At 40.7% G+C, this 14,788-nt stretch overlaps 1 protein-coding gene across 1 annotated transcript in view; it reads right to left on the bottom strand.

The window, feature by feature from the left end:
* Positions 1 to 13,653, bottom strand: part of Gatb (glutamyl-tRNA amidotransferase subunit B) — an 81,436-nt gene extending 67,783 nt beyond the window's left edge. Inside the window, exons 1-2 of the mRNA XM_052730253.1 lie at positions 13,442 to 13,653; positions 11,747 to 11,897 (exon numbers count right to left, since the gene is read on the bottom strand). Coding sequence (XP_052586213.1) covers positions 11,747 to 11,897; positions 13,442 to 13,617 — 327 coding nt within the window. The 5' untranslated portion in view covers positions 13,618 to 13,653. The remainder of the gene's footprint in view (positions 1 to 11,746; positions 11,898 to 13,441) is intronic.
* Between the last annotated feature and the right edge of the window lie 1,135 nt (positions 13,654 to 14,788).

Genomic DNA, 14,788 nt, shown 5'->3' with positions numbered 1-14,788 from the left:
GCTTCTCTTGCCTGCCCACCTTCACTCCTTGCTGGTGAGTCCATCTGTCCTGTTGCTGCTACCGCCGCCATTCCTTACTGACACTGGAACACAGCTGCTTCTATCTCCCACCATGGACTGAAGACCCAGGCTCTGCAGGAACCTGCAGTGCCAGACAGTGAGTGCTGGGGCCTCCAGCCTGGCAGACTATGCAGGCACCAGGTTCTCGGCCTTCCACTGTATGACAGTCACAGCTGGACTACCCAGCCCCAACTGCACAAGCCACTCTACTACATCTTCTTTATAATATATATTCACTCCATGAGAGTTCTGCCCCTCTGATGAATCCTGACTAATACAGCAGCTGATTATTAAACTGAGAGGAACGCTGGGCCTGAGTGGGTGATTGTGTGACTGTGGATGGGCCAGTCACAATGGCACTTCCTTTATCTGTACATTAGAAAGACTAGACCAAGTGACTTAAGCATTTCTTTCTACTCTGGTCTCATGATATCTGCACCTTCAAGAATGGCTCCTGCACTGTCTGCATACTTTACTTGTAGGACAGAGCTCTATGCAGAGCTTTGCTTGCATTTACTCTAACAATTATAATGACCTGGCTTTCTGGCTAGTGGAGATTAGAAATAAGAATTCAGAAGTGGGAAACGATCAAGAAACAGCTTCTAGAGTCTAATACATCGGCAGTGGCTTTAAAAGAAGGAGGAGGGGGGAGGGGGAGGAGGAGGAGGAGGGGGAGGAGGGAGAAGAGGAGGAGCAAGAGGAGGAGGAGGAAGAAGAGTGGGAAGTAATGGTTGCATTACTGTGATTACTGTGAAATCTAAAAAGAATAGGCTATTGCTAGCATTTACTGTGTGATCAGATAGCTTTGCACAGTCAGTCCCTCTTCAAGGCCCATTATATTATATCCCCAGCAGTAACTGATGTTGTTGATAACCTTAAGCAATCAAGTAAAGATTGTCTTATGTTCAAGACACTCTATTTAAAAGTTGGGAAAACACATAATATATTTTAGAAAGAGACCCATAAAAAAGTTCTAGATGCTTAGAAATTCTTCCATACCTTCTCTTCATGTGTGTCTGTGTGTGCATGTGCTGTGTGCACTGTTATCAAATTCCTAGGGGTGGGCATCACAACACATTTATGCTCCTTTACATGTGCTTTATTGTTAGTAGTATATACTCTTATGAATAAAGGTTCTATAAAATGTACTAAACAATGTCCCAGTTGCCAGAGTCAATTCTAAACACCTCTGGTATGGAAAACTCCAAATGCTTTTTAGACAGTCTGACAGTGAGAAAAGCGGAGAGCACTTTTGCATAAATGTATGAAAATGGCTTTCATTGTCTTTGCCCAGTTTTGGGAAAAAGAGGCCTTGTGTTTGCTAGGGAGTTCTATGGTGCATACAGATAAGAGCTCCCAGATAAACAAAACAAGAGCAGGTCACAGGTTTCCAATTAATTTCATTAATGGCACAACCTGATTATCAGAGGAACTTATATACTGAGCCACACTGAGCACCCCTACCTGCTGGGGCAGAAGGGGGAAGTGTCCTCTCTCCTTCCTCCTACTTAGAGAATGAACTAGGGCTCAGGCAGTTGAAATCACAATGAATGAGTGTACATGTGTGTTCGAGCATGCAGGCTTGCACAGGCATGTATTTCAAACTAACTTGATGCTTGGCTAAAATCTCATCATTCCTGGAAACATCTGGACCATTATAGGATGAATAAACTTGTAAATCCTATGATAATTTAGCAAATAAACTTTTTTTTTCTAATTTTCATCCTATTTCTCATCAAGAGTATTTCAACAAGAGAAACTGGAATGATATTGATAAACAGGAAATAACCAACTCTAAGCAAATAATCTAGGATCCTGTTTATAGTTCTACAGGCCAATAATTAGTTAATAATTTAAGGGCAATGGGTACCATAGTAGGAAGTTTTACTTGGTCAAAATAATGAATGAGGCTTCCCCCTCACTAATAAAAACAAAGAATGTTGTCCTTGGCTTGGCTGTAATCCCGCCAATAAGCAGCAAAATGGGCTGACTGATCTTTTCATTCTGAAGATTCATGATAGAATTCCATAAAATTCTAAAACTAAGGTAAAATAAGAAGATAAAATGTCTGTACTCCCAAAAACCATTCAGAAAGGTCACTAACTGAGAATCAGGAAGGGATGTTCACCCAGAGGTCAGGATGGTAGCCTTGACAGAAGCAGACATGGTAGAGATCCTCAGAGAACAGGGACAGAGGCAGGGAAATCATTATATTTATACATACATACATTGGTACATACTGATGTTCCTAAATGACACACATGCATGAGCACACATCTACCAAACAACAGTCAAGCTCAATGCAAGAGCGAGAACCACCCAGGGCCAAAGCAATGCTGGGTTTAAGGCCACGGAGTGTCCAGGGCAGCCACAAGCGTCAGGGCAGCTCTGGGACAAGGGCATGAGCTCTGAAGCCACACGACTGGGTTTTAATCCTGGCTTCTCCACTTACCTTCTAATTTCGGTAACCATAGTAACTGCCTCAATGGGTTGTTAGGAGGTTAAAATAAGCTAATCTGCCACAGAACAAGCACTCTGTTAGTAGATCATTATTGTGAATGCAGCTGAAAACTCCAGCTGTGGGCAACTGAAAACACCCTGGAGCAGAAGTCAAGACTCTGAGCCCACGAAGGTAGAGATTTTAAGTGGCTCCCTGACAAAAGCTTTAAGCCAAAATGCCAAGTCCAGTCAGAAAATCTGCCACCACCTGGAAGTAGACCTGGGGGAGGTCACCCACCTCCAGTCATGGGTGAAAGACAACTTTGAGAAGGCAGACTCCTGACCTTGGAGCTGGCTCCAGTGCATGGCAGGATTTTGATAGTACCTGAACTGTAGGGGGTTGAGAAATTAATGCAGGAACGGTTCATCCAATAAAGACCAATGGGCCCTGGTGGAAGCTGTCATGAATTCATCCTAGAGACATCTTTACAGTCCAGGGTACAGTCAAGTTGAAAATCACATTGAGCACAGAGAACAGATGATAACAAATCCACACCTGGAACCATCCTGGCTAACACTTTCAGAGAGAACAAATTACCTACAGAGACAAACTCCTCATCAGCAGTAACAGATGCCCGAGGATAGTGGAATCACATCTTCAAAGTGCTGAGGGGAAATAAATGTCAACATGGAATTCTACACTATCATTCAAGTCTGAGGGAGAAGCACAAACAGCTTGAAGTACACAAGAACTCATCACCAACAGACCCAGAATGCAAGAGACACTACCACCAAGAGGAGCGTGAGGCACAAAAACGTGTTTGCTAGAAGAGGACAAAATGATGAGGCCTTCCTCAGCTTCACATACTCAAACCTACAGAATGTATTTGTGCCTCTGTAAGGTGAGTCCCATCTTTCCCTCGGTCTACAGGGGGGAGTGGTCCTTCCCCCGTGCTCTCAAGATGTCTGCTTTCGAAAGATGCTTAGTCTATGCATCCCTCCCACTTGTCTTTACTCACTTAACTTTGACTACTTTAACTGCTAATGAAAGGCAGCGGTGTCCCACCCCACCCCCAAACACCTGGTCATGTTCCTGGCAGCAGCCACCTTCAGATCTTTGGGCATTCTCCTCTGCTATTTATCTTCCTATTTGAAATAACACTCTGTGCCAGGAGACCTTTGGAAAAATCCATCACCTGCCGGTGAAGGCTAAGGCTGCTTGGCCATTTGCCATCTGACAAGCCCTCCTAAAGCCTGGCAGGAGGACAGGCTTGGTAAGCTGTGACAATGAATGACACGGTACACTTGTTTTTAGAACTTGGAGCCACAAGATGTGGCGCACTTCATTTCCAGAATTAACTGATGCTATTCCCTCACCTTGAAACTCACAGCAGGAAATATTCCCCCACCACTTTATACAACTATTTCATAAGGACTTACTCATGCTTTATTATTTTATATCTGTTTAAAAAAATCGAATATGCTCACCCCTGAGAGCTCACCCTTCATGATAAGCGGGAGTAATATGAAAGTCCATGAAGTCAGGCTGCCAGGGCAGTTGACTATACCAAGAACAGGAGCTCCAGGACATGCCGGAGCTTGAGTATGGGTGAGTGTTGTAAGGATGGAGGGAAGAAAAGGTCTGAATTATTTGGCCTTTGAGAACAAAAATGGAAGAAATTTCACCAACAGAACCTGGAGAGCAATATAGGAAATGTGACTTAATTTTATCTTGTGTATAAAAGAAAAAGAAACCTTGGGGAAAAAATCCCTGTGACCAAAAATCTGTCTCTTCAGAGCTCTAAATTGTTTACTATTGCCCAATTAAAAATGTAAACACAAGCCGGGCGGTGGTGGCGCACGCCTTTAATCCCAGCACTCGGGAGGCAGAGCCAGGCGGATCTCTGTGAGTTCGAGGCCAGCCTGGACTACCAAGTGAGTCCCAGGAAAGGCGCAAAGCTACACAGAGAAACCCTGTCTCGAAAAACCAAAAAAAAAAAAAAAATGTAAACACAAAACAATAAAGTAAACGAAACAGTAGCAAGTCCACTCCCACCCCTCCTCTAAGAGAAACAAACAAAAAAAGCCAAGCTACTGACTACAGGTCTAAAATGAAGAGGACTATTAAGTGCCCAAAGCTGTTCTTGAAGAATATCCCTCCCTCCCTCCCTCCCTCTTTCACTTTAGTTTAGAATGTGACTTCCAATTATAATAATTATGAGTTTAGTTTGCTCTTCTCCCTAATATCCGAGTTGTCATAGATTTTGTTACATCAGGGTCCAGTGCTTCTATTATTTCTTCAGTATGCTTTCTACTGAGGGATTTCGTATGATCTTATTTTCCTTCTAGAACATCCTGTCTTCCCATAGTTGATATCCCTTTCATTTGCTTCTTTGTACACACTTGGTGCTCGTTCTCCTTAGAGTGCCCAGCTTATAGACACCTGCTGTTTGCATCTCCCCATCTTCTCCAGTCCTCTCTGCTGGAGCTACCTTCCTCCTCCCTCTGCCAGCTGCAGGGCCTGCTGCACAGCTGGCTAACTGGACTGTTCATTCACTATCCAGACTGGACAGTGAAAGCTGCCCACTGAACACTGACGGTATTCTACCAGCACACTTGACTAAACAGTAGCGGGGCAGAATTCTAGTTGGAATGATTTATTTTCTGCTAAGAATATTTAAGACTTTGCTCCACTGTCCTCCAGATGTAAGTGCTGCTGCTGAGAAGTCTACTGCCTCTCTGATCCCAATCCCCTGCATATGACCAGCCCTTTTATTTCCTCTCTCTTAGCTGCTTCAGGATCTTCTCTTCAGTCCCAGTGTTCACAAACTGCATGGCATGCCTACATCAGAGGCCAATTTTATTCTTCGTGTTGGGTGGTTGGCAGGCCCTTTCCACTCAGAGATGCAGGTGCTTTGGTTCTAGGAAACACAACTGTGTTGCCTGTGTGGAAGGGTGGGTCCTAACACCTATTTTCTATCCATCAACTACCCAGGCTGAGTCTCAAATCTTCTTCTATTGTTCAACTTACTTCATTATCTGTTTTGTGTTTGGGAAGATTTTGTTGACTTTCTCTTCTAACTCCTTTGGAGTTTTTGTTGTTGTGTTTGTTGTTGTTGTTGTTGGTGGTAGTGGTGGTTATAGTGGTGTGTGTGTGTGTGTGTGTGTGTGTGTGTGTGTGTGTGTGTGTGTGTGTGTGTGTGAAATAGGCAAAGTCACTATAATTTTAATTTTAAGAGCTCATTTTTATTCTTCTATGTATGTTTGGATGTTTACTAAAGCATTTGAGCTTATTTTCACCCTTTCTATATTTTACCATTATCCACTGCCTCCTAGCTCATTTAACTTTCATTTTTATTAAGGACTCTGTCTGTCATGTTCTGGCTGGTGGTTTCTGACTGTCGAGCTACATTTTGAAGTGAGTTAGTCAAGTGCTCATTAACCATTCTGTGTGACTCTCCAGGGCCTGCTGACTGGTGGCCTCCCATTTGAGGCAGTCAGGAGGCTGTTGCCTTCTTACTGGGAGACAGACCTCCACCCCTCTGCAACATTAGCAACCTGAAAGTCCTCCCTCGAGCACACACTCTCCATAGCCATCATTATAGATTCTTGTCTGGAGAAGGAAGGGAAGAGGAAGGATGGACAAACCAAGCCACTTGAATGTCTGGAAAAAAAGGCAGACATAAGGTATCAATGAGCATTAGAGGTTAGAGGGCAGACATCAGTGCTATTCACAGCTGGTGGCATATGGAACATGTTCTGATCCCTAGTGCTAGTCATACCTGCTTTTCTTCTGGCCTCTTGTTTTAGTTAGGGTTACAATTACTGTGATAAAACACCACGACCAAAAGCAACTTGGGGAAGAAAGGGTTTATTTGACTTACATATCCTCAATTCATTGAGGGAATCCAAGGCAGGAACTCAAACCAGGCAGGAACCTGGAGGCAGGAGTTGATGCCATGGAGGAGTGCTCCTTACTGGCTTGCTCCTCATGGCTTGCTCAGTCTGCTTTCTTATAGAACCCAGGACCACCAGCCCAATACCACCCAAAATGGGCTGGGCCCTCCCCTATCAATCACTAACTAAGAAAATGCTCTACAGGTTTGTGTACAGTCCAGTCTTATGGAGGTATTTTCTCAATTGAGGATCCCTCCTTTCAGATGACTCAAGCTTGTGTCAAGTTGACATAAAACTAGCCAGCACGTGTCTGTACAGTCCATTTACTTTCTGCTTTGTCAATTTATAAATTCCTTGTATCATGGCTGCCCATCCTATGTTTTCCTCAAGCACACTCTATTTCTACTACTTACACGTGTATTAGCAGGTACTATCACAGTGTGTTTAGTTGCTCCATGAGGGCAAGATGACCTGGCTCACAGCTGTCTCTCCAGAGCTAGTACAGAGCTAGCACTTGGTAGAGAGAAAAAAAAAAAACTACATCAGGAGATGATACCATACACTTTGAACGTACTCAGTAAGTGTTTACTGACTGATCTCAGAATATTCTAAAGCACTACTTCTCTTAGAGGCACTTGAGGGTTCTATAATCATAGGCATCTCTTTAATGGTCAGCAGACAAAATAAATCAACATAGACCAAATGTGCTCTACAGAAAAAGACTTTAGTCTATCTGAAATGACCCACCACTGCTTTCTGAACAAAGCAAATCTCTAATTTATAAGGACACATTAAAATAAAACACAGTAGCCTTCTATTTTGCAAATGAAGTATTTTTTGAGAAATGACTTTGTCGAATACACTATTATAGCTCACATAATTTTTCAATGTATCTATGGTGATGGGGCATTGGGTTGTTTTGTGGTCTAGAACACTGAACTGATAAAATGCAAATAAGGACACCGGCTGTTGTCGGTAGCAGTTACTTTTGCTGTCGCTGGCAACAAAATTGTGCTTAATAACTCAAGAGAGTCTTTGTAAAGATGAAAGTCACCAATCACTACGGATTAATACTAATAGGTTAGATTTATGAAGCACTTATTACTTGCAGTGACTAAGCATCTTAAAAGAGTTTATTCATTTAATTCTCATAAAAATCCAATGAGTCTAATACATTACCTTCACTTTGAAAGTAAGAAACTGAGGCAAAAGATGATTAAGTGATCTATCTGCACATATATTCTACTCATCTCAATGGAAATTTTATCTTTAGCAGTTTCCTATGCAACTAAAACATCTTCATGAACATTAATAGTGGCTTCATAATACTCTACTATATACATTTATCACAGTTTACTCAACCATTCCCACACCACTGGGGAAATTCTGGTTGCTTCCAATTTCACATTATTACAAACAGTCCTGATGTAGACATCTCTGCAGATAAGTCTTTACCCACTTTTAAAAAATTGTTTTCCTAGGACAGACTCCTAAAAGATTCAGTGGGTCAATAAATACTTGTTGGATGACTAAAATATACAAAACAATATAATTTTGCCTTATGAGATTTTCTCCTTACTTTTATGCTTATAAAATATCTCCCTATCCCAAGAACAAATGAGTATTATCCTATATTTTGTTAATCTTACATTTAACCAGTAAATACATATTTATATATATCATATAATCATGTCATATAAGTATATTTATATCATATATTTACAAGTTAAATGATATATAATGCTGTATTATATAGGTTATATATGTCACATATATATTTATGTGTATATACTCATATACATATATCATATACACATAAATACAAATTGTTTTATGCACAAGCTACATATATTTTCTCTAAACAGCTAACCAATTTTTCCAAAACTATCAATTAAGTAAATTATTCTTTTCCCAATGACTTTTGTTCTTTGTTGTATGTATGTATGTATGTATGTCTCTGTGTGTGTGTGTCTGTGTGTGTGTGTGTGTGTGTGTGTGATACATATACCCTCATGTACACATTATTCTCTTAAACATCCATTTCTGAGCATAAAGAAATAATAGGATAAATAGGTAGATCACTGAGCTACACTGAAAAGAAAAAGGGGAAGATATAAAAATGACAAAAGGCAGACTACTGAATCTATTATGAAAAGAAAAAAGAGAGAACATGGATATGATAAGATAAAAAGGGAGATTATGGAATCTACTTTTAAAAAGGAACTACTTGTTTTAAATAAGTAATGAAATTTTTTTGGTCTGAGTTTATCAGATGTTACTGGACTGGACATTGTTAATATATATAATGGAGTTTTTATCTGAATCTGTCAAATGTTAATGGACTAGATATCGTTAATGTAATCTTGACTGCGTATATTGTATATACTTACTGGATATAATTTTTCTTGTATTAGTTATAAGCTTTTTTAAATTTTAGACAAAAAGAGAGGAAATGTGGTATTGTATTCCCCCAAACATTGTGCATGCTAATAAACTTATCTGGGGTCAGAGACAGAGCAGCCACAATATTAAACATAAAGGATAGGCAGTGGTAGCACACGCCTTTAATCCTAGCATTCCAGAGGGAGAAATCCATCTGGGATCTCTGTGAGTTCAAGGCCACATTGGAAAGAGCCAGGCATGGTGACACACGCCTTTAATCCCAGGGAGTGAGTCTTTAATCTCAGAGAGTGATAGTAGAAGGTAGAAAGATATATAAGGCGTGAGGACCAGAAACTAGAAGCATTTGGCTGGTTAAGCATTTGGCTGGTTAAGCATTCAGGCTTTGGAGCAACACAGTTCAGCTGAGGTTCATTCCGGATGAGGACTCAGAGGCTTCCAGTCTGTAGAAACAGGACCAGCTGAGGAATTGGCAAGGTGAGATAGCTGTGGCTTGTTGTCTCTCTGATCTACCAGCATTCACCACAATAACTGGCCTCAGGTTTGATTTTATTAATAAGAACTGTTAAGATTCCTGCTACAGATGTTTTCCCCTGCTGATTGATTTATTCTATTTGAAGGGGGGAAGCAACAAGATCAATAAAGTAAGTGCTATATTTTAATACATTGATGAATCATTTGTGTAGAAATAGATACATTAGAAATACAGACGGATATCTAGACAAGAGATAGGAGCTCTATTTGAGGGCAAAAGATTCCTCAGGAAAACATGTAAAACAGAAGTGAGATCTGAGGAGGAGAGCATGTGAAACCAAGACATAGAGTTGGTAGAGGACAGCAGCCATGTGAGGAGCAGCAGTGAATGAGGTAGGAGAAGGTGCAGGAAGGAGGGAACAGCATAAAAGTGGGAAGCATCATTGTGAATTACAAATACTTGACAGAACTGATTACACAACAACATACTATTCCCCTCCAGTCTTCAAAGAACATCGCTCAGGTTCTTCATTTGTTACAGTTACCAGATGCAGAGTAAAAACATCAGATATAACACTGTGTCCATGGGTCTCAGAGAAGTGTTCTACACCATTTTAAATTGAATGAAAGGCAAAGAAGAGAGGAATGAAATGCTTTAAGTGACATCTTAGTCTAAGGGTTTTCATATTCCTTGGCTCACAGACTGAAACAGATCCTTTAAAAAGAAGGACACTTCTGAAGAGGAGGCAGATCACCCTGCTGGAAGAACAGTCATGGAGACTACTGGAGCCACGAGTGCCGCTGGCTCTGATGAAGAGAAACAAACCCTTGCTCATGCAAACTGTAATTGTAGCCTTTTTCTGCTGTCCCAGGCTCAGTGTCACACGTTCTCAGTGCACTCAGTTTTACTGACCTGCTCATCACAGAGCAGGAACTTTCTAAGGCACATAACAAGTCTTTGCAAATATGCTCACCTGCTAGTTACTCTGATCTGTCTCTAATATTTGACTATATTGAGGTACAACAAAAGACTCTTATCTGTTTACAGAAAATGTGCCGAACTGCAAAAACAGTCTCTAAATGTGCCCCCAAGTACTCTGCTAGACACCACAGTCTCAGCTGAGAAAAAAAAACAAAAAAGCAATAACAAAACTCAAAAATTTATATCTAGACTCTTGGTGGTCAACTACCACCTAAGGAAAACAGGTTTTCACCTGGGAAGGGAAAAGGCAGACATGCTGCAAAGGTGTCTCTTCTCAAGCAAACAAGAACTCTTCCTCCAGAGACAGACACCATAAGAGAACCTGACAGGAGGGGAGCACAGGTGCACAGCACAGGTCTCTGCACCCGGCTTCCTTCAGAGGGACCCACCAGCAAGTGAAGAGTGGCCAGGGGCGTGGTTTGGATGGATGGGATTCCTCATGATGAAAGGCACAAATAAGAACCAAGTTCTAGGACTGAGATGCTGCCTTAATCCAATCAAAGCTCTGAGTAAAGCAACACATGCAACACACTGCCAACAGCCTGTGCGGTTCAATCTGCCTTCACTTGTATTTAAATGTCTGAGAGTACAGAACACGCTCATCACCGCCTTGTCTACACATCCTCCTAAAATGGAAACTCCATTCAACTTGACAGAGAAGTTCCTGAACAGAATGTGAGCCACATATTAGTTTAAATATTTACACTGCTCCCTCCATCTTATTCTTCAAAATGCAACTTATTACATAAAAATACCACACTAAAAGTCTTGCTGAGGGTTATACTGGCTCAGTCACTCCTTGGGATCAAGTGAAAATGAGTAGCCAAACCAATAATCAGCTCTCTTTATATTGTAGTTGTCTCTTTTCTCCATTACTGGCTGCTTCTTAGCTTTTAATAACCACAATTGCTATTGATCTTCCACTGTGAAATCACATAATACATGTTCTTTCCTTGGACTTCTCCCCACCCCTCCATGTATAGGTTTACTCCTACTTGAGTTCTCAAACACCTTAAACACACCATCCTTCCATAACTAAATAGACAATTATCATTTCTTACAATATTACTTCCTCTTGCTCAATTATGTGTTCCTCTTTTGGGTCCCCAAACCAGGTTCTTGCCTTTGCAAGAAATCATCATATTGTACTCTGCTTGCTTGTAAGACATATCAGCCCTATCCATCTTTAAACTCATCCTAAAGCAAGGATCTTTGCTCATTTGTATCAGACCATTCCTATACGTTTCCGGTGTATGATGGACACTTAAAAATGCTTGTGAAATGAGTGAGTAGATGCTATGAATACATTCAGATTTAGAAACAGAATTACAGAGACAAGTCCTTATAAACAATTAATGCATCATGTTCAATCTAAAATTCCCTAAGAAGTACTTCCTTAGAGTGAGTCAAAATATTAAAATAAGGAACTTTTTATTCATATTCACTATGACATAAACATTTTCTAATGAAAACAGACTATATAAAACACCTTACCGGCAAAGTTCCAGGCAGAGATGCATCAAAAAAAGAAACCAGAGAATTCGGGGGTGCTGCAAAGCACACCTGAGCTCCAGAGAAGAGCTTGGAGTTGGAGGAAATCTGGGCATGAATTTCCAGTCCTACCACAGCTGCCCATTTGTGTTCACTAAAGAGAAAGAAAATGGTTAAAAAGTTACATTTGTCACCACAGATAAACTTTTATAAATTTCAAATGATAATAATGTCCTTTTTGTGTTTTTAAACTAAAATTTAATATGCTTACATTTTAAAATGTATCATTTTATTGATGAGTACTTCATTAGCTAATAAATACTCAGTAAATATAAAGGTTTATCTTCCCATCACTATTTAGGTTTAACACAAATGCCAGGATTCTACTACTAGAGAAACAACGGATAAAGAATAAATTATCAACCACATTTTGAATTCACTATTATCAGCATGTAGGTACAAGGAGCAACATGCCAATACCATAGACCACCACAACATAGTATTCTTGAAACTTGCAAAAAGAAAAAAAAAAAGAGACAGAACAGTAAACCATCAGAGGAGACATTTTTTCACCCTCTAAGTCACATTCAGTTCCTGAAGTCTAATTTTAAATTCTTTCATTTGTTCATACTTGATTGCTAGCAAATCTTAGTAAATGCTATAAAATGTCTTATCTTATCTGACCACTTCTATTCTGGTGAGCCAGTACTCAGTTCTCTGGGGAATTAAAATTCCCCATTCCACATGAAATCTATGTATGTACCTATCCTGCACTTCCCCCATGCAATTTTCTATACTATATGGGTTTTTATTCACATGTATCCAGTTCTGCTTTAAGCATTTTAATACATGAAGTTCTACATCAAATGAGAAAAGACTAACTCCTTAAATTTTGGACACAAAGCTTGCAAGTGAGAGGAAATAAACTGAGAAATTCAGAAATTCGCCATGCTCTAATTACTAATCAAAATATTTCTGCTGTTTCATTGCATGGAAAGGAAATGGTCTAATTTATGAAAAGAATAGAAATGAGATGCTTTTGAACATTTTTCCTCTCTTCTTCACTGAAATGCTAAAAGAATGCCAACCTCAACAAAATATTAGAAATTTGCCTGATGTTTCTGTATTTTAAGGCAGCTTTAAATCATATACTGAAGTATCCAACAGCTGTTCAGGATAAGCAGATCTTTACATAATCAGGGGGAAAACTTCGTCAGTCGACTTCATCCTCCCAGGTTGAACACGCTCATCATAACATCACAGCTAGCTAGTGTTTTCTGACTAATAAAACTTCTAATGACATTAAGCTCTACTATCTGGGGCTTCGTACAAAAGCGTTTTCTATCTTTAGATTACTGCTAGCCCGTAGTAAAGCTAAATGTTTGCTACATACAAGCCGAGTCTAGTGTCACAGACCGACGCTTGTTATTAAGACTAGGGAATCCAGTCTTCTGTCTGCGAAGACCGCTGGAGTTAACACTCGCACGTTGTCCAAACATGTCTACTTTAGGACAGAAGTTTAAGTGTGAGAGTGGGGGTTACAGGCCTGGTTTTGTGTTTTCATTTAGGCTTCAGTTGCCCATGTTATACAGGTGCACACCCTCCCGCCCACTAAAACCCTCACTCAGGCTGGGCTACGGAGCCAGCATCTCCGTTCAGCACTTCCATTAGACAGGCAAAGGTATGAAGATTATATACCCTTTCCTCGGCTTCTGAGCCTTGTGGAGGGAAAGCTGAGTCACTGAACTCTGTCCCCTAGCCCAAATGGACGTGGGCCCAGTCTGAGTCCCACTTCGGGGGCGGGAACCACCGTCAATCCACGTTAACGCCCAGCGTCTTCCAGGACAGCTCAAACGCAGCACGGACGCCGCCATTGCATCTCCAAAGTCCGGGTCAGGTGATCTAGCCTCCCTCTGCCGTGAGGCTCCCTGGGAAACGTAGTTTTGGCAATGCGCCACAACGTTGTAGGCCTGGACCGGAAGACTACTATTCCCGGCAACCCAACTCAAAGGCTGCGGGAAATCTGTTGGGGAGGGGCGAGAAAGAGAACCCGAGAAGTGGGAGGGTTTCTGAGTTCTGTGTGACTCCTCCTAGCGGGGAGTTGGCGAGGTTTGCGGCTGTAGAGCATGTGTGTGAGTTTGACAGCTTGTTGCGGGAGAGCCAAAGCCAGGAAGCCTCACCAAGGATTTTATAGCCGGCTTAAGCCTATGAGTTGAAACAAATGACCCTGATATCACCACGGAGACTTCCTGGATTCCTAAACACATATATTTTCTCTGTCCGCTAGCGCACACACTTTGTACACTAATCTGTGCATTATTTCAGCCAATACGTATTCGCATGCCTGCTATAGACCTAGTCCAATTCTTAGGCATCAGAGATGAAGAAGAAAGCAAGACTTTATTTATGGCTGTTATTTAAGAATTGACATTTTAGGGAGAGGAACGTATTGAAAATAAGTTTTTAAAAATAAGATGTTTTCAGATAGGCATAAAAGCACTATATCTAAAAAGAGGTACTTGGAGACAAATCTAGATTAAACTTTTATGTGCTTCTTTGACTTACTATTTTTTTCTCAGCCAGCATCTAAAAAATTATGTTTAAAAGCCTTGATAGAAACAACACCACCTCAATGGATTTCTTTTGTTGTTTGACTTCAGAACTCATCCTGAGCTAGGGATATTGCTCAGTGGTACAGCATTTGCCTACCATGTAGAAGGTGCTGGGTTCCATCCTCAGCAAGGCAAAATCAAACAAAATCCTTCATATCCCTTGTTGAAATTCCAGGTGATTTTTTTTATTTGAAAACTTAGTCTAGAATAGTCTGCACCTTTATCCAATTTTAACTCTCCACATAGGACCTAATAGCTATCTAATGTTTCTCTTCAATTTCAACAGATCCTTGTCTGGTATTCACCACAGTATTTTTATAGTAGGCATCTCAAAAATATTTGAAGTAGTGCAGTGTGGAGAATGTATTTGACAAAAGACAGTGGGTGCTGTTAAGAGGGTATGTTTTTTAGAAAAGAGATGCTCTATTGAGGT

Source organism: Peromyscus californicus, unplaced genomic scaffold (genome assembly GCF_007827085.1).
Source record: "Peromyscus californicus insignis strain IS unplaced genomic scaffold, ASM782708v3 Scaffold_9__1_contigs__length_137607984, whole genome shotgun sequence".
NCBI lineage: Eukaryota > Metazoa > Chordata > Mammalia > Rodentia > Cricetidae > Peromyscus > Peromyscus californicus.
Note: the sequence above shows the minus strand (reverse complement) of the source record. Positions and strands in the feature narration are given on the sequence as shown.